The sequence below is a fragment of the Lagopus muta genome, chromosome 5, assembly GCF_023343835.1.
Source record: "Lagopus muta isolate bLagMut1 chromosome 5, bLagMut1 primary, whole genome shotgun sequence".
Classification (NCBI taxonomy): Eukaryota; Metazoa; Chordata; class Aves; order Galliformes; family Phasianidae; genus Lagopus; species Lagopus muta.
Window position 1 is genome coordinate 8,552,437 of NC_064437.1, and position 26,089 is coordinate 8,578,525.

The following is a 26,089-nucleotide window of genomic DNA, read 5'->3' on the forward strand; positions in this document are numbered from 1 at the left end:
GCCCTCAGTGCAATGCTGATCAATATGGCTCCATGGATGGAGGGAGGTGTCCTCAAGGCAAAGACAGGAGGATGGGATGATGTCCTGATCCTCATAGGTAAAGACTTCTCCATGCTATAGGGGTGCCAGTGCCTGGGACACGCTGGCCCTGTCCCTGTTCTTGCAAGAGAGGCATTGAAACCAAGTTTATCCCAACTTGGAGAGCAGATTTCCCATTTTTACACCCTCTGCTTCACAGAGAGCCCTGGCACCAAGGTGTCGAGGGACGGCAAGGTGCCTAAACTGCCCCCAAGAAAAGACTTTTTCCATTGGTCCCAGTGGCAGTGGACTGTCCCCAAGTGCCCGGCATGGTCGTGCCCCTCCCATGGGCCACCTCCCATCCATATACAACAAAGCCTGGCAGCAAATTAATCTTCAACGGGGCATTGAGGATTGTTACTGGAACTTTATTATGCTGCGTCCTGCCCAGCACAGCGTTAACGATTAACCCAGCAGCTTTGATATCAGCTCTAACACCCTGCATTTCTGCTATCCCTGTCTTATCTGATAGCCCTGCCATAAATCTGGGCATGGAGCTGCCTGGAAGCACCCACACCTGCAGCAGCCCCAGGGGGTTATCGTGGGGTGAGAAGGAGGAAGAAGGAGCAGGTGAAGGTGGCAATACCTCACTTCTCCCATGCCCTTCGAGGGTGTCCTCTGCTCTCCAATGGGAACATTAGGAGGGGATGTCTTCACAGCTGGCACTTCTGGGACAGGCAGTATGGATGAGTTTGCTTTGTTTTTCATTTGCATCCTTTATGGGCACAATGTGTAACAGCTGCAATTCTTCCTCCTCCTGACAATTGTCACTGGCCCCCACCAAAGGTAACTAAAAAGAAGCGGTAAGCTCGTTTCCTCCAGAGCCAAGCCCTGCCTGGCACCATGCCCCAATGCACATGATGTTGGTAGCAAACGCATCCAGGGTTTTTGGCTGGTGTGTGGCACCTATCTCACCAGGTGCACCAGCCCCACTCTGGGGCTCCCAGGTGTGAAAGCAGTTCTGCCCCTGTCCCAATAGATTCTGTCTTGCTTTTCAAGTAGGGTCGAATTTTCCATTTGAGCCCATAAAGCAGATACCAGGGGCAAAGAGAGCATCAGAGGATGGTCTCTATTGCTTGAGAGCTTGGGGTGTGGCAGCAGATGGGAGAAGGCAGCAGCAAACACAACTGGTTTGGGTTGGATATTAGGAAAAAAATTCTATTCAGAAAGAATTGTGATGCACGAGCTGCCCAGAGAGGTGGTGGGGTCATCATCCTTGGTGTTCAGGAACCACAGGTGGAGCTGTGACGCTGAGGGATGTGGTCAGTGGGCATGGTGAGGTGGGGTGAGGCTGGCCTGGGCGATCTGACAGGCCTTTTCCAATCTTAATGATTCTATGATTTCTTTGCAAAAAGCAAACCCTGCTCATGTCCCCACCACCAGCTCACTGGTCAGAGCAAAGCCAAGTGGCCAGAGGGGCTGGAAGATACGTGGCTGGTGGATATGAGACTGGAGGTTGCTGTACCCCATGGTTCAGCCCTGTGCAAGGCAATGCTACTGGCAGCACTCGCACCCAGATGCACGCACATCCCATCAGCTGTCTGGAACGCAAGGCCAAGAACATCACCATGGACAATAAGGAAGAGTCTGCTGTTGTCACATGCACCCAAGGTGTTTGGCCTTACCTGCTGATGTCACAGCACTACCGGGCACTGGCACAGCTGCCCAGGGAGGTGGGGGAATTCCCATTCCTGGAAGTGTTTGAGAACCGTGGGGATGTGACACTGAGGGACAATTGCAGTGGGTGCAGTAGGGTGGGTTGGAATTGGACTGTGTGATCTACATGGTCTTTTCCAACCTCAATGATTATGTGATTCTATGAAAAAGTGATTCTATGAAAACACCATACACAGGGCCAGGGCTTCCAACCCATAGGGATGGAGTCCTCCTTCCACCAGGGACACTCACCCCTGTGGCAGGTTCACACCTTCTGCTCCATGGCTGCCCCTCAGATGTGGGAGGAGCTGAGCCCCGAAGAGTGAAGGGAGGAACTGGTCTCCTCCTTGCCTCCATCCGCATCCGGAAGGAGAGACTGGTCTTTCAAGTTCCTGCGGGCAGAGGGGATCACACAGTGCCACAGAAACTGCATCGCCCGCAGAAACCTCCTGCACCAGCATGGGGACGGGCAACACCTGCACCTCCAGGAAGGGTTGAGGCAGTGCCAGCACTTCCATTGCTCGGCATGGGACACTATGAATAAAAAGTGCTGACGTCAGCCCTGAGGTCACGGGTTGTGGTGAAACTGGGACCGGTACCATTGCTGAGAAAGAGGAGGAAGAATGGCAGCCCTTCCCATGGGGCACAGCCCCAGGCTGAGTCACCCAGGGTGGGAGTAGGTCCTGCACCTGTCCCACAACCGGCCCTGCTGTGGGGACAGGGCTGGCAGAATGCAGCATTAAAGCCTCATGGGATGGCAGTTGAAAACGGGTTGAAATCCCAATAGGGGGGCATTTGCAAGAGGACAGGCTGCTTCTGCTTCAGGAATGCCAGACACCCCCCCATCCCACTGGGCTCAGCTCCCAGGAGCAGGGTTGTACCAAGGCTGTTTGCAGGGGGGACTGGGTTACACAGACACCAGGAAAAATCCCCTGCAGCTCCAGTCCTGCTTAGAACACAGAAGGACTCTGGCAGAGGGCAAGCGAGCTGCACAGCTCCCAACCATAACTGTTGTGCAAACACAGCCCTGTTGGGTTTCAGCACTGAGAAGGCAGAGCAGGTACAGGTAGAAGGAAGCTGCAGGAACAGGAGTTTATTGAACACAGCAGAAATTGATTTATATCCAAGATGATTTTTATTATCATTTCTTCTTTTCCTTTACAGCACAAATTCACGCTGAAATCACAGCAGGGTGCAGGAGCAGAGCTACGCTTCATGTCAGGGCAGGGGCAGCACAGAGCAGGGTTCGGGCCAGCAGCGTGCAGGTGTCAGCCCCTGGGCAAGCACCAGCCCCATGCACAGGGCTGGGGACAGGGAGGTGCCAGCATGGCAGAAGCACCAAGGCCACCTGCCCACAGGGGTTGGGCAGGGCCAGGCCAGCGCCTGTTTCACAGCCCTGAGCTCAGCCTGTGCCCTACCTCCTGCTGGCCTCAGCAGATCAGATCCAGCGCTCCTCCCTCCAAAACAACAAAAATCTCTATGTACAGATGCGTATCAGTACAAAAATGTACAATGTATAAACTCTACAGATCCCAGCTCAGTAGATCAAACCACAGCTATAAATCACAGTGCATGGGACAGCATCAGGCCCGGGGAGCAGCGGGGCCCTCAGGAGCACCCCAACACAGGGCAGGGGAGGGTATGGATTCTTGCTGCCTCGCAGGGTCACTTCTTGTCCAGGTAGCAGTACAGGTACATAGAGACCACCATGGCTGCAAGCTGGAAGGAAAAAGGAGAGTCAGAGTCCCAGCTGTGCCTCCAGCATGGGGACACAAGCCCACAGCACCCAGTCGAAGCACCCATGAGGAGGAAGAGGCAGGTGTGCAGAGGGAGGAAGGCTCAGTAGCCACCCTAGGGCAGATGGTGGCCCACGGGGCTGCACCAGCCCCCAAGGAATAAAGAGGGAGCAGTATGGCAAGGCCTGGGGACTCACCTCCAGGGCAGCAATGCCAGCAGCCACACCACCCACCACGTCTGCGTTTGTCCTGATTTCTTCTAGGATCTTATCAAAACAACCCTGAGGAAGGCAACCAAGTGGTGAGCGTGAGCAAGTGGCTGCGATCCCCCAGCCACAGAGACCCACTGTCCCAGGGAGATACAGCAGGTTCCCAAGCCCAGAACTTCATGACCATGGAGATGGCCTGGAGGTTCCAGAGGACAATTCATCTCATCCCCCTGGGATGAGGAAATTGGGGGATTTAGAACCAGGCAATGAGAGCAACACGTTCATCTCCACTGCGAACAGGCCAAAGCCACCACATCCCCGAGGGACCCACCACAAAAACAACAGGACTCAGGCTGGAGGTGAAGGATGGATTCCTCCCCCCATGCCCACCCAAATTGGGTGCTGCTGGAAGGTCAGAGCTGCTCATGTGTTCATACCGAGACGTTGGCTTGTGCTGCATCTACACTGGTGCACAGCGACGCAAAGTTGCAGCAGGGACTTGGGAAGTTGTTGTTGTTCTCTAAATACCATGGGGAGTTCTCAAAGTCTGTGTAGTTATTTAGGCCACAGCAGTGGAACTAAAAGGGAGAAAGAGAGAGAGGGATGGTGAGAGTTTCCAACAAGTCTCTGTGCTCATGCTCCCACCAGATGCTCCTCCTAGGCCCTCTTTGCCCCGTGGAGGAGATCACCCCCAGCTCACTGGGGGTTCAAGGAGCAACACCCCACATTCTGGAACAGCTCTTGCCCCAGCCGTGGGACCTCTGGACCCCAAGCAGGGTCAGAGCAGAACCCCATCTCTACCCCATAAGCCCATCTGGGACACCACCAGGCCTGTGCTGGAAGCATCACGGCCCCGACCCAGGGGTGCAGGCTCCTGGGCTCAGCGCACCTCAGTCATGGTGACGTTCCAGATCTGTGTGAGAGCATCATCCTTCCCATACTTCTCCTTCAGGACAGGAGTCACCAATTCTGACAGGAGCGTCTCTGCCTGCAGGAAGAGGCACAGAAACACCATCAGAGAAGATCCCAGTGAGCTCCGTGAAGCCAAGAGCCGCCCATGCCCCTACTGGTTTCAGCCCATAGGGACGAGGCCAATCGGACCCAGAGCACATCACACCGCATCAGCCCGACGGCAGCTGGACAACCTCCCTAACCGCACGTTTTGGCAGCGAGGCCACGCACGGTGAGTCACACAACCCAGGGAGCCAGGAATGACGTTTGCCCTGCGGTTGACTTCTCCTGTGTCTAATGAAGCAGAGCACATGGGTTGGCAGTAGTCACTTTTCTCCCCAGGTGGATTTTCCAGTGCATAATAAGGGGTTGGTTTGCTTAGCACGAAGCATTAGGGACTTCTCCTGTGTGACTCCTACCATGAGATATCCAGCCTTGGCTGATGTTAGACTGAGGTGTTTGAAAGAAAGAAATGGGTAAAACTTATACGATAGCCCCTGTTTCTTTAGGGCAATGGGAACCCCCACTCCCTGCTCCTTGGACGGCCCCTCCACATGGCCAGGCCATCCCCACCTGTCCACATAGGCAGGTGGCTGACGTCCCTCTTGTTTTCCCAAAGCAGCCCAGCCCAAGAATTAGGTATGCCACTCACAACACTTGTGTAGACCAGAGCCACCACAGCAGCAGCAATTTCAGCAATGAAGATGATCAGCACCACTGAGAAAAACTAGGATACAGCAAGGGGAAGGAGGTCAGAACAACAGGTGCCCCTCCCAGAAACCCACCCATTTCCCAGTGACCAATACCACCCTTTCCAGGGCAGAGTTCGAGCTCAGCATTGTCTTTGCAAGGCTCACCCAACTCTCCATGATATGGGAACACCCCAGGAGGGCATTACCGTGGAGAAGTCTATCTCCCAGACCTCCCACACCAGCAACCCCCATCCAACAAGGATTGGTAAAGCATAACTAAGCACTGACAGATCCTTACCGTCATCAGAAGACATTTGCTCTCCTTCTGGGCACTGCAGCACCCAAGGAAGCCGATCACCACCAAGATGCACCCAATGACGATGAGGAAGTAGCTCACATTCACAACCTGCATGACGCTAGATGAAAGCGACCCAAATATATCCAAGAAGGACTTGCCATCCACTGTGACCCAGATACCAATGCCCAGGAGGGTCCCACCACCGAGCTGGGGAGAAGAGAGAGGTGTCAGCTTCTGAGGTTGAGGAGTTGGGGGGGGGGTTCTTGATGAGAGGAACAGCCTTGTTGCTCCATGATGTTATTTTGGGGGACTTCAAGCAGTTGATTTGCATCAGCCAGGTGTGTTTTGCACATCTCAGCAGCTCCCATTTTAACTCACATTCCTCACAGGGGCTGCTTCCATCCCATCCCATCTCCCCCCACCAGGCTCATCCTCCTCACCAGACCCACAGAGCCCTCCATCACCTGAGCCGCAATCACTGCTGCCCTACATAGAGCCCAGCAGGTGGGACCCAACAACACTGTGGCTCCTGGGCACCCCACCAGAGCTTAGCACACAGACAGACTCAAACTCAGGTTGGCTGATGCAACAAACACTGTCCCCAAAGCCCTGCACTGTCCTCTGCTTTCCCTCACCGAGCTTTAGACAGACCATGGGAGCAGGAGACCCCACAATATTAGGGCACACATGGAATCATTAAGGCTGGAAAAGACAACTACAATCATCCAGTCACACAGTATCCCCATCCCAGCTGCATGGGCCCAGGTCACTCTGGAAAGGGACAACCACCAGAGCACTTACAAATATGATCAGGTTGAAGAGGATCATCATGACCTTGATGAACGTGAAGCACCCCATGTTTGCACCTGGAGAGAGCAGATGGACGTTACCAGCGGGATCCCACACCCAGCACCAACCTCCCTCCTTGGGGTTTAGGGCACAGAGAACCCCACCGAGCCCCCTCCCAGAGCCCATCCTCAGAGCAGCTTCCCCCCCCCACAACGCCCTCCCCCTCCTACCTGAGCAGTGAACAGCCCCAGCAATCCCAACCCAACGCTACGACTCTGCCACCCCCACGCCGCCCCGCCGCCCTTTAAGCGGGGGACGCCCGAGCAGCGCCCGCCTCCTCCGATAGAGCTCCCCCCACCACCATAGGGCCACCCCCTGGGGCTGGCAAAGCCACGAGGGCCCTCGACGAGGTGCTCGGTGCCTTGCTGCCCTCTGCTGCCCGAGCCACCCTGCCCGCCTGCTGCCTGCGTCCATCACCACCTCCTCTGGGAGCTGGGTTGGGTTGGGGGGGAGTTGGAGCCATCGCTAAGTGCTGCTCGGGGAGCAGAATGTTGCTGGCACACAAATAATTGTGGCAATTTCATAAATATTTGCAATGAAGGAGTTCCATTCACAGCCCCGGGGAAAATCCCAGGACGTGCTGCTGTGGCTGCTTCCCACCCCCACCTGCCCACGCACCTGGAGATGCGTGCTCCCCACTGTCCTATTAGGAACCAGGGCTGGATTTTCTGGCTCTCCTGGCCTGCCCACAGTAGGACAAGCCCGGTGGCATTCCCGTGTCCATCCCAACCAGCGAGGCTTGCTTTGATTAATGTCCATGGGGACACTGACTGAGCTGTGCCTCAGTTTCCCTCCCTGGGAAGCACAGGGTAACAAACCCCATGTGGGGACATGGAGAGCAGGGCATGCAGCCTGGGCATGGTGGGATTTTGGGGTGGCCCCAGCTCAGTGAGCATCAGTTTGCGGCTGGGAACATCTGCCCATCTGTCCCAGTACCTGGGGTGCTGGGAGGACAGGGATCAGGAGTGGCACCAGCTGGTGTACAGTGGCAATCAAACCCTATTTCTCAATTTCTCCAGCTGGGAACACTCAGCTCCATGTTTGCAGCCTCACTCACCCCACCACATTAGAAGCCATGCATTTATGCTCCATTTAGCTACAGCCATGTCTGGGATCACACCAGGGTTTCCCAAAGTGAAGTGGGGAACAGGGAGAGCTGAGGTGGTTGCCTTGAGGGCATCCCCTGGAGATGCTCACACCAAGGGCTGCCCTTTGGCTGCACTAATTCCTGTCCTGTAGGTATAGCTCCAGGGAAGAAAGTGCAGAAATAGATGGGATGTGTCCTCCTGGCAGCCAAATATTTGGATATCTCAGCCATACCCGAATGAAACAGCTCTGCTGAGGTTCCCAGGCACACAGAGCTGAGATCTGGTGCTTTCGTTGCATGTAGCTGCAGTACCCTGGGTACAGGCTGCTGGTGGGCACAGCCCTGCATGACTGAGCCAGGAGCTTTGCTGTTCCAGCCCCCTCCATTAAGTTCTGCCCTATTAAATCTTAATCACTGCCTCGTACATTTTTAAGGAGCCTCTCTGCATGCAGGAGTGCTGCCTTGTGTTGTTTCATGGGGTGCCTGACCCTTACCCTGGACTGGGAAACATTTCTGGGTAAATGAGAGAGAGGAAGCGGAGCATCCCTGGGCTGTGGTTCTCTATGGCAGCTCCCCATGGCCCCTGCATGGCTGAGAGATGACTGCCCAAAGGATGGGGTCCAAAGGGTGGAGTCCAAAGGATGAGTGCCACGGGAATGCATGTCCAAAGGGGTGGGTGTCCAAAGGAGTGGGTTCCCAAAGGGTGGGTGTCCAAGGAATAGGTGTCCAAGGGATGAATATCCAACCATGGGTGACCAATGTTGGGTGCTCGAAGGAGTTGCCCAAAAGATGGATGTCCAAGGGATGGATGTCCATGGGGAGGATGTCTGAAGGACGGGTGCCCAAGGGGTGGGTGCCACAGCGTGGGTACCCAAGGGATGAGCGTTCAAGGAGCAGGTACCAATGGCATCAGTGTCCAAGGCTTAGATGCCCAACAGTGGGTGTCCAATTATGGGTGCTTGAAGGATAATTGCCCAAGGGATGGTGTCTAAGGGATGGGTTCCCAAGGGATGGGTACCCAGAGCATGGGTTGGATGCTGAGGCATGAGACCTGCAGCCCATCACCCCTATTCCCCCAACACCACATTGCTCCCCTTGCTCCAATATTAGAGCTGCCATCAGCTCCAGCCAATCCCGACGGGACCCTCCGGCTCACCCCATCCCCACGATCACCTCCTCCCTTCACCAGGCAGGCAGGCGGCATGCCCCCCCCCCCCTTCACAGGCAGGCCGCCCCCCCCCCCCCGCGCTGCGGTGCCGGCGGGCGGGAGGAGGGGACGCTGACATCACCGCCCGGCGCTGCTCGCCGGGGCCGGGCCGGCTCCGCTCCTGCTCCCCGCTCCCCGCTTCCACCCCCCGGGGCCGGGGCAGCCTCAGAGCCCGGTAAGGCGGGGGGGGGGGGGGGGGGGGGGGCAGCGGGCGGATGGGTGGACGGATGGATGGATGGATGGACGGGCAGAGAGCTCAGCAGCCGCCTGCATCCATCTCCCCGTAGGGAAATAAGGGGGGGGGGGGGGGGGGGGGATTTCCCTGCTGTTATCTGCCCGAGGGATATTTATAAATAAATAAATAAATAAAAATTAGTCCATAAATATATGAACAAACAAATTAACTTCAATCCTAGAGGCAGAAGGGGTCCTTTCCCTGCCGTTATATGTCAGAGATATTTAAAAGCCATTAAGGAAAAAAAATAAAATAAAATTAACAACAACGACAACAACAAAAGAAATCACTAAAATCCTGTATTTTTGCACAACCCCGTGTGCTGTTCCGGGGCTGCAGGGCGGCTGCTCAGCCCGTGTGTCTATTTTAAAAGCACGTTGCTTGATCTCTTGCCCTACTTTCCGGACTTGCCGTACTTTCTCGGTGCGCGACAGCAGCAGTGCTGGCCCGGCTATGGTTTTGCCCAGTGCTGGGTGGGGGCACGGCATGGGCTGGGGGCACCGATGAGCTGCATTTTTCCCCAGCAGAGCAGCCCAGCACCAGGAGGATGAAGGGTGGAAGGAGACCTGGCTGAGAAGGGGACAGCGCGTGGGTCTGCGGTGTTTGCTCACACCACAGTGATCCCTGAGCCAACCTCACTGAGCATCAGTGTGGAATTTGGGGACTGGAGGAGTCAGGGTACCCTCTCCAAGGCAACAATCTCTTCTTCCTCGCTGCCATTCCCTGCTGCATCCCCTCCATGGCCTCCTCAGAGGGGCTGCAGTACCGTGCGCTCTATGAATACCAGAAGGACCGGGAGGAGGACCTGGCGCTGAGCCCTGGGGACGTGCTGACTGTCAGCAGGGCTGCACTACTCTCTGCCCCCAACTACAAGGACGGGGACGAGCGCAGCCCCAAGGGCTGGCTGCACGGCCTCAACGAGCGCACCAAGGAGCGCGGACACTTCCCCGGCACCTACGTGGAGTACCTGGGCCCCGTGTGCATCAGCACCACCAAGGCCAAGACACGGCCATTGCCCCCGCCGCCCGCCGGGACCCCTGTGCCCGCCGGCCAGCCCTGGGGTGAGTGTGGGGATGGGGGAATCCTAGGGTGAATCGTAGAATGGCTTGGCTTAGAAGGGATCTCAAAGATCGTCTAGTTCCAACTCCTGCACACTATGATCCTCTTTTCCTGTGAGATGTGACAGAGGAGAAATCGCTGCTGTGCAGGGCTGGAGGAGCAGAATGGGCACTTGCTGGTGAGGAGTCCCCTCCAAAATATGGTTCCAGACAGCAGCATTGGGACCGCTCAGTCCTTGGATTGAGCAGAACATGGGTCTGGGGCTGTGCCCGCTAGAAGGGCCCAGATGGACCCCAATAAGATGCTGGGAGCTGCTTTTCTGCTCTGGGAGCTGTCTGAAGCAGAGAGATGGGAGCAGGGATAGCATCTACTGCAGGTTTCCAGGCTCTGCTTTGCAGCTGTTCCCAGTTGTGTGGGATCCAGCCTGAGATCTGGGCACAGAGCATCTCCTGGCTGTCCCCATCCCTCCCCCTCACAGCAGTGCTGCCGGTGACGACATCCCCTGATGCCAGCTGCCACCCTGCTGCCCATGGACTTTGCCATGCAGCTCCTGCAGCTCCCTGCAAGCAGGGAGGCTGGGAGCTACCTCCGTCTTCCCTTGCCAAAATGTGGGTGACACAGTGTTTGCCCATGAATGCACCCAGTTCATGCCCTGAATGCACCAAGGCAGCCACAGTCCTGCTGCTCCTGCGGCACTGGTAAGAAGGAGCGAGCAGCTGTGTGCAGCCATCCTGGATGGGTGAATACTGTGTCCTCTGCCCAGCTAAGCCCAGAGGCACACCAGCAGCCTTCTTCCCCGAGCTATTCAGAGGGCAGAGCCCTATCAAACTCAGTGCCGAAGGGCAGATATCTTGGGATCAACCCCGGTCATGCAGACCGTGTGTCCGTGGCCATCCATCACCAGCCTCTGGGTAATGAGAGCTGCCAGCCCACAGGGAAACAGCAAGCAGGGGCTTGGCTGTACATCAGGGAATCCAAAACAGCAGCTTCTACCCCAAAAAATCATTGCTTCACATGTGAAGTGGGGGTCTCCCACTGACCCCCCAGGCCCCAGCATGTCCTCAACCTCCCCACAGACCCTCTCCCACACTGCATGTATCAAGGCTTGGGCAAGTGGAAAATCAAATAAAATGAACAAAATAGGTAAAACCAAGATGATTTTGACCTGCTACCAGCAAGGTTTGGGGCAGGGGTGCTGCCACCTATGGGCATGCTCTGTCCCTGTCCCCTCGGCCAGTGCCACTGCATGGGGATGTGAGCACTGTCAGCTGGCACAGGGACACTGCGACAGGAGACATCTCTCTGCTGGATGATGAGTGGTTTTGAACTAAAAGTTGGTTTGAATTAAAATCCTCTAGCTGATGGGATTTTCCCTATAATGAAAACTTCCAAACTTTGGAGGTTTTTTTTGGAAAAGAACAGCATCTGCTGAGCTGCAGGGCCAGCTGGGGCCCCTGGGACCCCAAACAGGGTGACCTGGGTTTTCTCCAGCCAGAGGAAGGGCTCAGCCCACAAGGAAAGAAATGCATTTCCAAGACATGCCCCAGAGCCAGGGCTGGAACCACAGGAAGGAATGGTCTTTTAAAAATTAAATAACTTCCTAAAAATGGCTTTGGTATGGAGCCAAGTGCTGTTTGCTGCATGGGGTCTTCCTAGGAGCTTGGAGGCTATTGTGTCCCTGACTGGTTGTCCCATGAACATCACCTCCCATGAGCATCACCTCCAGGACCTCTCAGTCTTCTGAATGGAAGAGGGAACAAACATAGGGAGCAAGCTGGTCACACTGAACTCAGCTTTTGTGGAAAGCACAGCACCTTTATTTAATTAACCATTATTTTTTAATACAATTCCACTAAAACAGATCAGCTGGCTGCACAAAGCAGGCAGAAGAGCTTTTGAGACATCAGCTTCTCCAGATGTTGTATATTCCCCAGCGGTGCTATGGTGATCTCAGAAGGCATGGCCAAGCCAGGGGTGACAGCAGCACCCTCTGTGCCATCACTGATATCCCTTCGAGGCACTCTCTCTGGCAACCTCAGGTGCATAACCTGCACAGGTTCATCAGAAGGACTGATCCCAAACCAAGGAGCCTGGAGGGGAGAGAGATGGATGAACGGATGGGTGGTGGATAGATGGATGGAGCATCCACAAACAGACTGATGTGTCCTCTTGAGAAATATTAATTACATCACTGGTTGGAAGTGAGAGATTACTAAAAACAGAAAAGGAAGTAAAATGGACTATGAAGGTAGTTGTTACGGACTCACCTTCTCTCTGGGAGGTGGTACTGTGAAACACTGTGTCAACACATGTACAGATGGGGTTATGGTTCTTGTATTACCTAAGGACTCCATTTCTTGAATACTGATTGAGGAACAAAGCCTTAATGTTTAAAGCAGTCTCAGATATCTCCAAAATGTCTGTAGTGAGTACAAAAAGGCATTTAAATTCTCATTAAAGGATTACTGGGGCAACCAACAGGGAAAATAAATTTGGATGGAAGGAAGGGAAAAAAAAAAGGTGGAAGGAAGAAAGAAATGACAGAAGAAAGGAGAGAAGGAAGAAGGGAAGGGAAGAAAAAAGAAAGGGGGAAAGGAAAGCGGGATAGAGGGAAGCAATGCACACAACAAACTGGGAATGGAGGAAGCATGCTTCAAGCCCTTCTCCCCATCTCTCCCCAACAGGGCTCTCGGGGCAGGCAGAGCACGCCGAGCAGCCAGCCCTCCCTGAGCAGGCACTGCTGACCGTGGCCAGGCTCATCGAGGCACTCGAAAAGCAAGGTATGGGCAGCCAAGAGGCAGCACCCACTCGGCCCATGGTCACTGGTGCTCCTGGAGCACTGCCACAGCTGTCCCTCGCCCTGAGCTTGCTGGTATCCATGCAGCATGGGCAGAGTGAGGGATCCTGCAGTGTGGGTCCCTGCTTGATTCTATCACAGGCATGTCAGAGGCAGGATTTGAGGCTCTAGGACTGATCCCTGTCTCCCTGCTGTTCTACAGGTCTCGACAGTGAGCTGCTCTACCGATCAGAGCCTGGTGTGCTGGCTGACACTGAGCTGAAGGAGGCTCTTCTGGCAGGTGAGTCCATGCTTGCATCCTTCCTTGCATCCCTCGGGTTCTTGCCACCATCAGCATGGGCTGGGTTAGTCTCCAACCTTTTTATGGCCCTATGTATGAATCAGTAAGGCACTGACCACACTGAGCCCCCCTGCACTCGTCTGGTCCTGCTGGGATGCTGCCCATACGGGTGCAACAGTGGGGATGGGACAGACTGCAGGGCGCTGGCACACAGTGTCAGTGGCAGAAAGTAAAAGATTGTTGGTTTTGGCTACAGCCCTTTATTAGAAGCTGGGTGTTTTTTTTTTTTCAGAAAAAAAAAACCCAAAAAAATCTGTTTTGCAAACTTCTGAGGCTTCTATTTGAGAAACAGCGTGTGAGTGCAATAGAGAAAAAGGAAGGAGGAAAACGAAGCTCCTATTTGGGAGATGGGGGACACAGGGTTCACTGCTGGAAGTGGGGTGCACCGAGGCACCCCGTGCCCTGCACCTGAGGGCGGCACTCAGGCTCCAGGCACAGCCCTGCAGTGCCCGAGCCGGCAGCAGCCGGACCGTGTTGCTGGGGAGAAGGGCTGTGATGAAATCTCTATATTAAGCAACATGACCTCATCGTTTCCCTGCTCTCTGCTCGCCGGCTGCAGAGTCCCCGCCGGGCTGGGGAACAGGCACCGTGTGCCCCCCCAGTGCTTCCCATAGGGAGCGACTGCACAAGGGGAAGTGTGGGGGTCCCCCAGCTCTGAGCTGGGGGTGATGTTCAGCCCTGTGCAGGATGCAGACATCACTCCCCCTGCATCTTCCTGCAGGGTTTTGTAGCATTTGGGCTGTAAAACATCAGTGCTGGAAAAGGGGGTTGGGAATGGGCACAATCTGCGTGTGAGGGTCACACTTGGCCCCGTTCTCCCTGTAGTCTCCATCCCCATGGCCAGGACCCCATCTCTGCTGGCAAAAGTCAAGGTCAATTTCAGAGAATGGGGAGAAATCAGATATGGGAACTGAATCCTGCCTCAGCTGGGGAGAAAAGCAGGTCTGGGGAAGAGGCATTGGGGTGCCAGTGAATGCCCTATTCATGCTGCTGTTTGGCAGATGGAGAGGAAAAACTTCTAGAAAACACAAGAAAAAGGAGAAGGGGCTGAAGTAGTTGGTTTTCAAACTCCCAGATCTGAACATGTCTGAGAAAATGAAGCATTCCCTACACTACAAGAGCATCTCACATTTTGATAGGGAGTAGGAGGCTCCTCTGGTTGTGTACCCATGGCCTCATGACTGCCCCTACGCCTCCCCCAGAATGGCTCCCATGGGGACTGGTGGTGGCTGCGGTTCTGGGGATGGGGACAGTGATGGGGATGGGATGGGTCAAAGCTGCAAGTGCAGGTGGGATGGGGGGGAAAATGGGTCCCCCAGCCCCAGAGCTGCTCCATTACTCCAACGCATTGAAATTTGGGATAGTGGAACTCAGTCAGGTGCTGTCCCCGTTGCCACAGGAACAGGGCAGTGTCCTGCAGGAGGGGGGACATCTGAGCACCGCTAAGAGGATGACTTTAGTACAGCTTTTAGATCAGAGCTGCACACCGGGGTTGGAGTGATTGGAGCCACTGTTTGATGCCACTGCCCGTTGGCATGAAACGTGCAAGCCCCTCCTGCTTTGATAGGTGATGTCCTCTCCCCCTGCACTGTCTCCGGGTCCCAGTCTGGAGCTGCCTTCTCCTCGTGACTGCGCTGAAGCAGCCACTTGGCAGGAGCTGCCGGGTGCCAGGGAGAATCCCGCAGCAGCAGAGTGGATTGGAGCCGCTGTCTCCAGGCGAGCGGTGCCGTGCGGTGCCATACTGCCATCCTCCCTGCTTTGATCTCCGGCCCCAGCGCAGCACAGTCTGCCTGGAGACACGCTCACGTGCCCGGGAATTAGGTCAGGGCTCGGTGGGGATTAGCGGTGGCGGTGGGCTCTGTGAGCTGCTGCTGGGCAGAATGCAGTGGGTCGGAGCAGGGTGCTCGCGTCGCCCCCAGCATCAGTGCATGGTGGGGGCTGTGTCCCCCCCATCCTCTTCTCAAGGGGATGGAGCCTCCAAGAACTCCGGTGTCCCCACGCCATGCCATCAGCCCCGTCACAATGACTTTACTCCATGCACCCCAATGTCTGCGGCTCTACTCTTCATTTGTACCTGTAAATAAACCCCGCAGCGGTCAGAGCCTGGGAGGATGCATGAGTTCATCTGTTATATTTGGTGGGGATGAAAGAAGGGTGAATTAGTGGCAGTGGCCGCCTGTGACTCATGCCTCACGCCTTCCCCATCTTGGCTCCAGGGAGGGGTCCCAGCGCTCCAAACCAGGGTGCACGGTGGGGAAAATCCCAGCCAGGGCTGCAGGAGCTCAGGGCAGGGCTGTGCCGCAGTCACCAAGCTCAGGGTGACCGCAGGGCTGGCACAGAGACGTGACAATAAGGCTGAGTCAAAGGCAGGGAAATTCCACAGGGAAATCCCCCAAGTGGGATGTATATCTGGGAGGCTCCGAGATCAGGTCCTTCAGCAGGCATGGATGGGAAGAAAGGTCCTGATTTAATCTTCCTTCAGCACTGGATGTCAAAGTTTGGGGTACCACTGTGCCATGGGGACCTCAGACCCAGAGGCATCACACCGCAGCTCAGCCCATGCCATTCTTTGCAGATGTTGGGCACACGGGACCCCTGAGCTGGCTGTGGGATATGGGATGCAGCCATCACCTCTGTCCATGTGCATGGCACAAATGGAGCAGAATGGCTGCTTCCCAGGCTCCAGTCAATCCTCTTGTTCCCAAAACCCCCAGCCTTTTCTGGGCCATGCCAAGCATCCTCCTACTTTCCTTTTGCCGCAGTTTAGGCACACACCATGGGGCTGTCTTACTCACAGCTCCTTGCTGCAGCTGCCGGGAGATATCCTATCATTTCCCACCCCACCTGACTCAGCCTCAGCCCCTGCCCCCCAGGAGGCTTCCCGTGTTCTGCTTTGCAGGGTCTCAACTCCCACAGGGAAGAAAAGGGAGCCCCTAACCTTTCTCCCTCTCTGGGGCACCCCCACGTGCATGTACTCCCCATGCTCTGTGCTTAGGGAGTTGGTATGGGGCTGAGGAGGGTTTGGGGGGGCATAGGAGGTGTTTTCCTGCTTTGTGGCACTGGATGGGGTCCCTCTGTCCTTGCACGTGGGCTGGGGAGAGGACAGGGATCTCCAGAAAAGGGCTGGAACATCTGGAGAGCGTGGGGGACAGTGACTCATTCTGCAGCATCATTAGCTTCTTACGGGGTTATCATCTCCCTGTGATAGCAGAGCGGGGGCAGCTCCCTGCCCACTCTTCCCTTTAACCCTTCCCAGCTGCTAACAAACATCTCATGGGGCACAGCTCCAAGCACCCCAAAGCCAGCACCAGGGAGGAGAGTTAGGGCAGGGGACATGCCCAGGATGATGGGGACACCAGGGTAGGGCCATTTCTATCTGAGCAACTGAGACTGCATGGAAGCAGTCCCACCTGAAATTAATTGTTGGCAGCAGGGTAACCCCCCTCCGGTCTCCCCACCGCAGCTCTCTCTGGGTGCAAGGATGTTTTCCAGTCTTGCTTTGATATCGGCTGAGCCTTCCCTTTGAACACGCCCCTAAGCCTATGCCCAGTTATGCAAATGAGCTAATTAGGCCACAGCAGAGCCGCAGGCTAATTGCCTCGGGCAGCACCCATTGGCATCCCCTTCCTTGCACAGAACAGGCGGCGGCTGCTCTCCCCAATCTGCATGAGCATCATTTGATGGATCCCCAGTGAAACCCCCGTGGTGGGATGTGCCCAGCAAGGGCAGATGCAGGAGGGTTTCTGGCATAGAAACGATGTCTGAGAGCAAGCTATAACCAACTGGAGGGTTAAAACAGGTTTGGGGTTTGGCTGTTGCTGCCCATTTTCTCATCATCTCCAAAGCTGGAGAGTTTCAGCCAAATGCAGGGGTTAGAGCATCTCATGGGACACTGGCGGCTGGTTGGGAGGCTCCAATTGTGCATTTTGGTGATGGGAACATGACAGATGAACTCTTCCCATGGGCACTTTTCCACATCTCTCCATTTCTCCTCTCCCTGCTGGCATCCTGCACATCCCCATGCTCCTTTGACCTGGGTCATGGTGGTACAGTGGCTTTTGTCACAGCCATCCTGTCAGGCTCAAGGCTGGTTTGTGGCTAGCAGGGTGCTCACTCCTGAAGATGAGGTAGTGTCTCCAGCCTCTGGGTTAAAGGCTTTGCCTTGGGATTGTTCAATCTGTTTGTTTTCTGGTCACTGAGCCAAGAGCCGGGCACTGTAGTCCTGTTGGTAAGGGACTTGCCATGGACTGTGGTCCTGGAGGAGCTGGACAGGGAGATGGGCACTATCCTGGTGGGGATGTTCTGGGGGAGCTGCTCTCCAAGCACACAGCAAGAGGGTGGATGGGAAGAGAAGACCCAGCTCAGAGTGTCCAAATCCTGATGAGAGTTTGGGTGCTCCATGGCCTGCCCTTAAGGAATATGGTTTTCCATCATTTGAGGCTTACAGTCTCTATGGCCAGTTGAAGTGGTTGGAGGCTCAAAGCATTTTTTGCTGAAAAATGCTGTGGGTTTGGAGAGATGGAGCACCTCCCCAAATACTCTTGCTTTCAGTAAAGCTGCATTTGGGGATAAAAATGCAGAGAGAGGGGAAAGGAAGGGTGTTCAGGACATGGCAAACCCAATGCCTTGCTTCTAGACCACAGCCACGTAGGGCCTGAAACATCACCATCAAGAAAATGCAAAGCCTGGTCCATTTTCCGATATTCTCCTTTAGAGGAGAGAAATTCAGTTTCTATAAATGCACCGTCTCAGTCGGTCTCAAATACCTTGGGACTTCCTCCCCACCCCCCCTTCCAACATTTCTTCTGCAAGGAAAATTTCAAAACCTTCATGTTTGGCTCCACTTCGGATCAGAGCCAGATTTTGAAACTTCAACATCTTCGCCAAAGGGGATGCGTCCCCCCAGCAGCTGGCTGGGCTGGGACCTCCAAGACAAACGCATGAGGCAATGCCTCGACGGACAGCTGAAGTAATGTGTCCCCTTGGCAAGCCTGGCCATGGGACTCCAATGGAGCATGGGACGTGTTTCCCAAGGGCTGACCCCATTTTGGGATGATCTCAGCCTTCCTCACATGCTTTGCCGCAGTCATGGGGTTGCGCATTGCATCATTCCATAGAATCACAGAATCATTACGGTTGGAAAAGACCTGTAAGGTCATCCAGTCCAACCACCAACCCATCCCCACTGTGCCCACACACAGACCCATAGAATCATAGAATCATTAAAAGTTGGAAGAGAACTCTATGATAATCAAGTCCAACCGTTGATCCATCACAACCACTGGTGCCTGATGTCTGTAGTGGACCTGGACAGGGGCTCAGCCCATAGTATGGGTGCTATCCCATGGTGGGAAACTCAGGGCTCCTGCTGGGTCTCTTGCAGATGCCTCAGACGTGGATATGGAGGTGTACGATGCCCAGACATTGGCAGAGACCCTGAAGTGGTACCTGCAGGAGCTGCCAGTTCCCCTTGTCCCTCCCACACTCTGCACCGACCTGCTCTGTATGGCTCAAGGTAAGCAGAGACAGGCTTCCCCCATGTTTTGTGGGGTGGAGGAGTTTTGAGAAATCCCTATCATTTCCTCTCCTCATTCTCTGGAGATACTGCATCAGGAGCACGTCCCAAAGGTGGTCAGCTGGCAGCATCCCATGCTCCACATGGCAAATTTTGGGGAAGCAAAGGGAGAGCAGTAGGCACAGGATCCCCAAGAGAGAATAACCTAAGTTGTGGGGCCACGTATCTATGACACTAATACATGCCATGACTCCTGTGTCCTGAGTGGGGGAGGTGTTTGTGAGGGCAGAAGGGATCATGGGGACTGCTCTGCCCGAGTGAGGAAGTGAATGGATGGCACAGCCCCATGCAGGAATGGTGCCAGCAGAAATACTGCTGGGCTGGGGGCACGGGGACACTGCCTTCCCATTCCCCTTTGGAGAGGAGAAATCAAAGGCTGCCTCCTTTCCAAGGATAAAGAAGCAATTAGGAAGCAATTAGCTGGATTGCCTCATTAAGCAACTTCAAAGGGAAGCACCTTGCCTCGCAGCCCAGTCCTTCCCCTTATAGTCCAGTCCTGCAAGGAGCAGAGGCAAAACCCCAGGGCTTTCAGAAAAAATACCAAAAAGCAAAACTTCTGGGAGATGAGTCCTGAGCTCTCCAGGATCCAGCCCCAAAACACGACGAGTGGGAAGGTCCATTCATCGTGCAATATCTTGCATCCCTCATGGCAATGACAGGATGTCTTCCCTCTGCTGCAGAGACCCTGAGCGTGGAGGACTGTGGGCAGCGTGCCCTAGCCCTGCTGGCAGCCCCAGCCCTGCCACAGCCCCACATGCTGCTGCTACGGGAGCTCATCCGGCACTTCAGCCACCTCTGCCAGGCTGCCTGCAAGAACCGGCTGTCAGCACAGCTGCTTGGGGAGCTCTTTGGGGAGCTGCTCCTCCGCCCTGCCTCCTCCAGGTGAGACCCATCGGCCACCCGTGTCCCACAGCTGTTGGGGATGCTGTATGGAAATGTGTGGGTTGGGAGGCAATTTCCTAGAATCATTAAGGTTGGAAAAGACCGCTGATATCACCCAGCCCAACCCACCTCATCATGCACACTCACCACGTCCCTCAGTGCCACATCTCCATGGCTCCTGAACACCTCTGGGGACAGTGATCCCCCCGCCTCCCTAAGCACTCTGTGCCAACATTGTGCTTTCAGAGAATGAATTTTTCCTAAAATCCAATCTGAACCGCCCCTAGTGCAACTTGAGTGCGTTATCTCTCCATGTGTCACTCCTTACATGATTTGGGGTGGTCAACTCAGGGACCTTTGGGGACACCAAGCTGCTGCCATCCTCACGCTCACCCTGTTGTCCTCGCAGCACTGAGGCAAACCCTGAGCTCTGTGCAAGGATCATTGAGTCACTCATCATGGCTAGCGAGACGGCCGAGGTGCCAGCAGCCCCCGGTAAGTGATACCTGGATGAGGGGATGGAACTGGTGGCACTGCCTGGGGACAGTCTCGCATGGTCCCATCCTCTGTGGGTTTGCGGGAAGGAAGGGGCTCAGTGTGCTGCTTGTCTGGTTGTGGTTTGGAACTTCTCCTTTGGAGGTTTAAGCTCCAGCCCTCGTCTGGCCATGTCCCAGTGCTGTGACTATCCTGCCTAGTGGCACTTTGTGCCCATCATTGCCAGACCGCAGCAGGTGCCGCCAGTACTGGTACAGCGTGGATGGATGCAGTAGGGAGGAAGAGTGCTGGTGGCCCAAACTGCAGAACCTGAGGACCACAGAGGTCCATCCCTGTGGGATCCATGTCCCCACACCGAGCCACCCAGGAGATGCAGCTGCTTCCAGCCTGCCTGCCCTGTAATATATCTGGTCCCTGTCATCGCCTCAGGTCCCTGCAGGGTGGCCAGGGCAGGCAGGATTACGGCTCCTAATATTGCTCATAAATCAGCCCTTCAGACTTGTCAGCTGATCTCTTCCCTGCTGATCCAGATGTTGGACAGCTGTGGCTGTCCCTGCTCTCTGTGCAGTAGTGACGTCTCCATTGCCGTCCCCGCACCCTGAGGTGACACTGGTCATCCCTACCCTGCACTGAGCAGGGGGTGACTGAGATTCAATGGATCCCCATCCCCTTTTTGGGTCCACTGGGGACATGTCACCATGAGCCAGGACAGCCATGGAACTGCACTGCGTGCCACCGGACAGGTCCTGCTGCTCTCCATATCCAAAAGGAGGAGGTCATTACCCAACTGTCATCACATTAGGATGTTGGGAAGCTTAATTAAATGCCTGCAAAGCACTTTGGGAAGCTAAGGTGCTATATATAAAGTGCAAAGAATTATTATTAGGCAGGGGACGCGTGCCTTGGCCCAGGCCCTGGCCTCTCCCCCACGTCCCGGCACCAATATTATTTTGGGGTGCATGTGGAGCCGCCGCTTTCTAATTCTTGCTGTCAAATAGCTATAAATACCCAGCAATAACACGGCGGTGTGTGAAAACAGCCCGGGAATAGGAGCCGGGAGCTGACACGGAGGAAACCGCACTGTGACCTCATCCTGACTCAGGCATAAATATACCTGGTGGCAGCGGGGCACGGAGCCCCGTGGGTATGGGGACAGTGGCAGTGAGGTCACTAGTGGGGTGGGTGACCCTGGGGGCTCCACCAGTGCATGATCTGGGGCTGCATCCTGAGCTCTCCGCTGTGCCCTCCAGCGCGTCCCCAAAGCCACACCTGGTGCAGGGACATGGAGATGTTTTGGGGTCTGAGGGGCACACAGAACCTGGTGCAGGACCCCCAGCCCCGGGGCTGGTTCCCAGTTTGGGTGAGGGGGAGGGAAGGCAGAGGGAAGCAGTGATGTAAATACCAGCTCAGCTGAAGGAAGATGACTTCATCTCCTTTTCCTCTCCTGCTGCTATTTATAGGCACTTTAATTTACTCCCCTTTGCTTTATTATCTCTCCAGCAAGCCGTTAGCCCTCAGACAGCAGGATGCCTTTACTCACCATGCAGCAAAGACTTGTGAAAAAAAAAACGACTAAACACACACACACACAAAAAGCAAACAAACAAAAAAAAAATTCCACAGACATAGAAAAGCCAAACATTGGGGCAGGAGGCAGAGCACTGCGGGCAGGAGCACTGCCATTCCTTGCCCCAGGTTGGGGAGAAAATGTGACCTCTTCAGCTCCTTTGTGAGAAAAAGCAGGGATGAGGTGTCCCCATTCCAGAGCAGGGTTTTGGCAGAGTGCAGCCTGGGTAGTTCCCAAGCCCAGGTCCTGCTTGGGGCTGTGCTGCTGGCAGGGGACAGAGCCAGCTGTCCCAGTGCGCGGCAGTCACCCCTGCGTCACTGTCTGTGTGCCAGTCCTGCTGCCGCGATGTGCTCCTCTGAGTGCCAGGAAGGGGAGAGGTGCAACGAGCAGGAAAAGGGATTGGAGTTATAAATAATGTGGGGGCATCTCCTGCTGTCCCCGAGCGTGTGACCGAGTGGTGGCAGGGCAGTATGCGGATGGCAGCGGGGACACTTTCCTTTCAGGCGGTATTTTGGGATGCAGCCATGAGCAGCCAGCATTTGGCTTGGGAAATCAGCCCCAGAGTGCCTGTGAGACAGCCAAAAGGAAGGGGGTGAGCCTTCCCCTGGCCAGAGCATGTCTAGGCTGCATTGCCCCTCCACTGCCCCTTCCCATATTTCCTCCCCTGGGGTTGGCGCTGGAGAGCCCCCTGAGCAGTGTTAAAAAATGGGGAAAACTCATCTGAAAACTGCATGGAGTGGGCAAATGGAGGCAAGTGGTCCCCTGTGCAGATGTCTGGTTCTGGCTCCCCTCATCTGAAAATAATACAATGCAAACAAATTAACGCTGGGGAGGGGGGAAAAAAGAGAGCAAGAGCCTAGCTAGCAACATGAGATAGGGAGAGCAGCTAAAAATAACAGATCCCCCAGGGCGCGGGGAGAAACACGACAAGGATGTGCACACTTGCAATCCCAGAAGGAGCCTCTCGCCTCTCCAGCTGCTCTGGCCCAAATGAAGATGAGGCAGCGAGAAAAGAGGGGAAAGCCTCTGGGTTGGCCGAGCCTAAGAGATGGCCAAACCTATGGAATGGCTGAGCCCAGGGAATGGCCAAACCGTGCACTGGGAGCAGTGCTTCCCACTAGTGCTGGGGATGAAGCAAGGGATTTCTGCTCACTACCCTGAGAAGCTGAGCTGGGGGAAGACATCAGTGCCGTCATTTTGGTGGCTGAGCTGAGTTGAGGTCTCTGTCAGCACTCCCTCTCCTCCATCTCAGATCAGATTATCACGCTGCTCCCAGTATCCTCACAATGTGAACGGAGCCCAAGCTCTGCCAGCATCCCTAAGGATGCAGCAGAGGATGGGGTATCCCAAGCACGCAGGATACCCTTGGCTGGCAGGCGTGCCTGACCCACTTGCTGCATTCTTCAGTCAGATGGCAGTGGGAGACCCCAGTGGTGCTGCCTTCGTGGCTAATTTTAGCCCGTGTTTAATTAATGATGGAGCGAGGAGGGTAGCAGCAAGACAGTGAGCCCAGCCCCTGCCTGCTGCTAGAGGAATGGGGGCAACGTGCAGGGACGTGGTGTGCGACAGCAGGACCAGCTACCAGCGGAAGCATCTCTCCACTCAGATTGAAGCCCTTTTCCTCCTCAGCCATGTGGCCAGGGCTGATAAGGGGCTAGGGAAACCCAGAGTATTGTGCTGCCAAACAATAATCACAGGGAGGAATCACGGCTGGGAGGAAGCAGGGGGCTGGGGTGAGGACTGAGCCCCTCCACGTGCTTTCTGGAAATAATTCCCCACTTTCTGTCCAACGTTTTGGGATGGCTCCAGCAAGTATCACCCTTCTGGTTTGGGGCTGAGCCCAGTGCGATCCTGGTGGTGTCAGGGGGGTGGCAGTGGCTGGTGGCTGCTGGTGACACGGTTATTCTCCAGGCCTGCCCGGCTTTAAAATCTATTAACGTCACTTGGCCGATCGAGCCGGGAGCTGCACAGGCAGCTGAAATGCTGGGGCACAGATCAGATCAGAGCAGGATTTCAATTACAGTAATCAAAGGTGACACAGATAAGGAACCTCTGCTCTATGAAACCACGACAGCTGTCCTCTGGCTCAAACCAGTGCACATTGAGAGCGGCTCCATCAAAATCACTGAAGTGGTACTCGGGTAAAATTGGATTGCGAATCCATTTTTATCTGGCATGGTGGAAAACGCTTTCCCTGTGCTCCCTGGGGAAGAAAAGCAGCTTCCTAGGGGGGAACAGACATGGCAGAGGGGACATCGCCCGACAGCCCTGCAATGCTCCTAGGACAGCTGATGCTGGAGATAACCAGAGGCTCAGGTGCATTGAGCTTGGTACTCTCCAGCAAGTCCTGGACATGCTTTTGGGTCCCTGAGCAGAAAAATCATATAATCATAGAATCACAGAATGGGTTGGGTTGAAAGGGAAGTTAAAGCCCCTGAAGTTCCAAATCCTGCCATGGACAGCCCATCCAGCCTGGCTTTCGGCATCTCCAGGGATGGGGCATTCACAGCTCTCTGGGCAGCTGTGCCAGCCTTGATCTGCTAGAAGTCAACTAGAAACAAAGTTTGGAGCTTTCTGGATCTTGGTAAAAGCTGAAGTCATAGTTTAGGGCATTGCAGAACATCCAAACAGCCCTGATGGCCTTTTGGTCCAGCGGCCCAAAGGTCCTCAGTGTTGGCTGCTCATCTTCTGCTCTGTTGGCTGACTTCTTTCATTTGAAGAAACACTGGAAGGGTTTCTGCAGTGGTGGGGGTTTTGATAATGCCCCACCTGGCCAACCTCACTCTGTGTTATGGCCATGATCAGCCATAACCATCCGTCTTCTGCACATTTATCAGCGCAGTTCCGCTCCACTGCCTCCACCAGCTCTTGCCATAAAAGCATTAAACTGAAACATCTGGAGTGTCTCAGCATGAGAAACCCAAGTGTTCTGGGGTCCGGAACAGCATGGATGATTCAAGACAAATTCCCAAGCCACCAGGCTCAACCTGAGCTTGCTCTTTCCAGCCAGAAGCCTATCCAAGTGTCTTCATCCCTGCTGCTAGTGGAGCATCCAGCTCTGACTTTTCCCTTGCAGAAAGAAATAGAAAAACCCCCATGTGTGCAGCACATCCCTCCCTAGAGCTGAAGGGTCCCTTAACTTCAAGAAGGGTGGATGCAGAATAAGGGGTTTTGCCATCCGGATTCCTTCTGGGCGCCTCCTGCTCGCCCATGGCCCCACAGTGCTGCCTTTCAGCAATTAATCTGGGCATGCTTTACATTAACGAGTCTCCCCACTTTAAATTATAAATGGCCCTCAGCATGTGTGCACACAAGCGCACGTGTGTGCGTGGAGAATCCTTTAAGGCCATCATTAGCCGTAATTAGCAGGATCTGTCACTCATCTTTGGCAGTTAACGATGAAGCCCTGAGTCACAGGGATCCGGCGGCGGATAAAATAAACACGATTTCAAACAGTTTGGAAATAACAAGCCCTTATTAATCAGACAAGCCCCAGAGGGGAGTGCTTGGAAAAGCAGCAGCATCTCTGCCATCTCCACAAGCAGAGCTGGAGGGCTCTGATATCCCATCCTGCTCCAATCCCTAAAATACGGGTTTGGGATGTGCTAAGGTTTGAAGACTTTGAGCAGGCAAAATCCATCCAGAAAGTGCTTCTGCACAGGTCTTCTTTGGGTGAAGGGCTTGGGATCTAGCCCTGGATGCATTATAGGGGCACACAAGAGGCAACAGGAGCATTCCCAGGGTTCCACAGCATGGAGCTGAGCAGAATCTGGGGACAGGGTTGGCATGAAGGATGATTCCTACAGAACAAGGGGAGCTGGGGAGATTTTGGCTGTCACAGCTGCAGCTAAATCACAGCAAATAGGAGGGGAATGGGACACATGAGGCTGGATTATATTACAAAGGAGCAGTCCATCATGGGGTATTTAAAATAATCCGCTTAGATGCACAGTAGCAGATTTGGAGTGCTAAGGGAATTGAAGGCGCTGTAGCTTTGCAAGGCTGGATCAGATCTGGTGAAGATGCCACTTAGTACAGCACATCCTGTCCTGCTTTGCTGCCACAGGGGACAGGCACATGGTCCTGCAGCCTCACAAGGTAGCCCACCAGGATGTGTCCAAGGTGACACTGGTGATGCTGAGATGGGTGACGATATCCCATGGCATTTTCCTGGGATGCACAGAGGATTCAACCCCTCTATGGGTGATGCTGAGCCCCACACATTCAAGCATGGTGAAACGGTGTTGGGAATGCCCAGAGGAGAACCGTACCTGTGCTGCTGGGGGATGCCAACCTCATCCATGGGCACCTGTGACTCTGCTGGGGCTGGAGATGCCCAGAGATGGATGTCAGGGGCTACATGGGATTGTTGGTAC

General features: G+C 54.8%; 2 protein-coding genes across 4 annotated transcripts in view; one reads left to right on the top strand and one right to left on the bottom strand.

The window, feature by feature from the left end:
• Positions 1–2,835: 2,835 nt before the first annotated feature.
• Positions 2,836–6,741, bottom strand: TSPAN1 (tetraspanin 1). Its single transcript, XM_048945426.1, has 8 exons — positions 6,640–6,741; positions 6,422–6,486; positions 5,621–5,827; positions 5,283–5,357; positions 4,569–4,667; positions 4,117–4,257; positions 3,668–3,751; positions 2,836–3,453 (listed from the first exon to the last, which is right to left on the bottom strand). The coding sequence occupies exons 2-8, from the start codon at positions 6,476–6,478 to the stop codon at positions 3,400–3,402; spliced, it is 717 nt and encodes a 238-aa protein (XP_048801383.1). The 5' UTR covers positions 6,479–6,486; positions 6,640–6,741; the 3' UTR covers positions 2,836–3,399.
• A 2,084-nt stretch (positions 6,742–8,825) lies between these two features.
• PIK3R3 (phosphoinositide-3-kinase regulatory subunit 3) overlaps positions 8,826–26,089 on the top strand; it is a 58,129-nt gene continuing 40,865 nt past the window's right edge. Inside the window, exons 1-7 of one of the 3 annotated variants that reach the window (XM_048946869.1) lie at positions 8,826–8,938; positions 9,526–10,059; positions 12,742–12,837; positions 13,057–13,134; positions 18,578–18,709; positions 19,450–19,651; positions 20,061–20,146. In XM_048946869.1, the coding sequence (XP_048802826.1) occupies positions 9,738–10,059; positions 12,742–12,837; positions 13,057–13,134; positions 18,578–18,709; positions 19,450–19,651; positions 20,061–20,146 (916 nt within the window). In that variant the 5' untranslated portion in view covers positions 8,826–8,938; positions 9,526–9,737. Of the gene's footprint in view, positions 8,939–9,522; positions 10,060–12,741; positions 12,838–13,056; positions 13,135–18,577; positions 18,710–19,449; positions 19,652–20,060; positions 20,147–26,089 lie in introns of all 3 variants that reach the window. The other 2 variants (XM_048946868.1, XM_048946871.1) reach the window with 2 other exon arrangements.

Excerpts from the sequence above, each read along its gene's own strand:
- TSPAN1 (XM_048945426.1), bottom strand. The coding sequence starts at position 6,478 with ATGGGGTGCTTCACGTTCATCAAGGTCATGATGATCCTCTTCAACCTG. Across the intron at positions 5,358-5,620 it reads GCAAATGTCTTCTGATGACG|TTTTTCTCAGTGGTGCTGAT; the intron begins GTAAGGATCTGT and ends GCTGTATCCTAG. Across the intron at positions 3,454-3,667 it reads CTGGCATTGCTGCCCTGGAG|CTTGCAGCCATGGTGGTCTC; the intron begins GTGAGTCCCCAG and ends TTTTCCTTCCAG.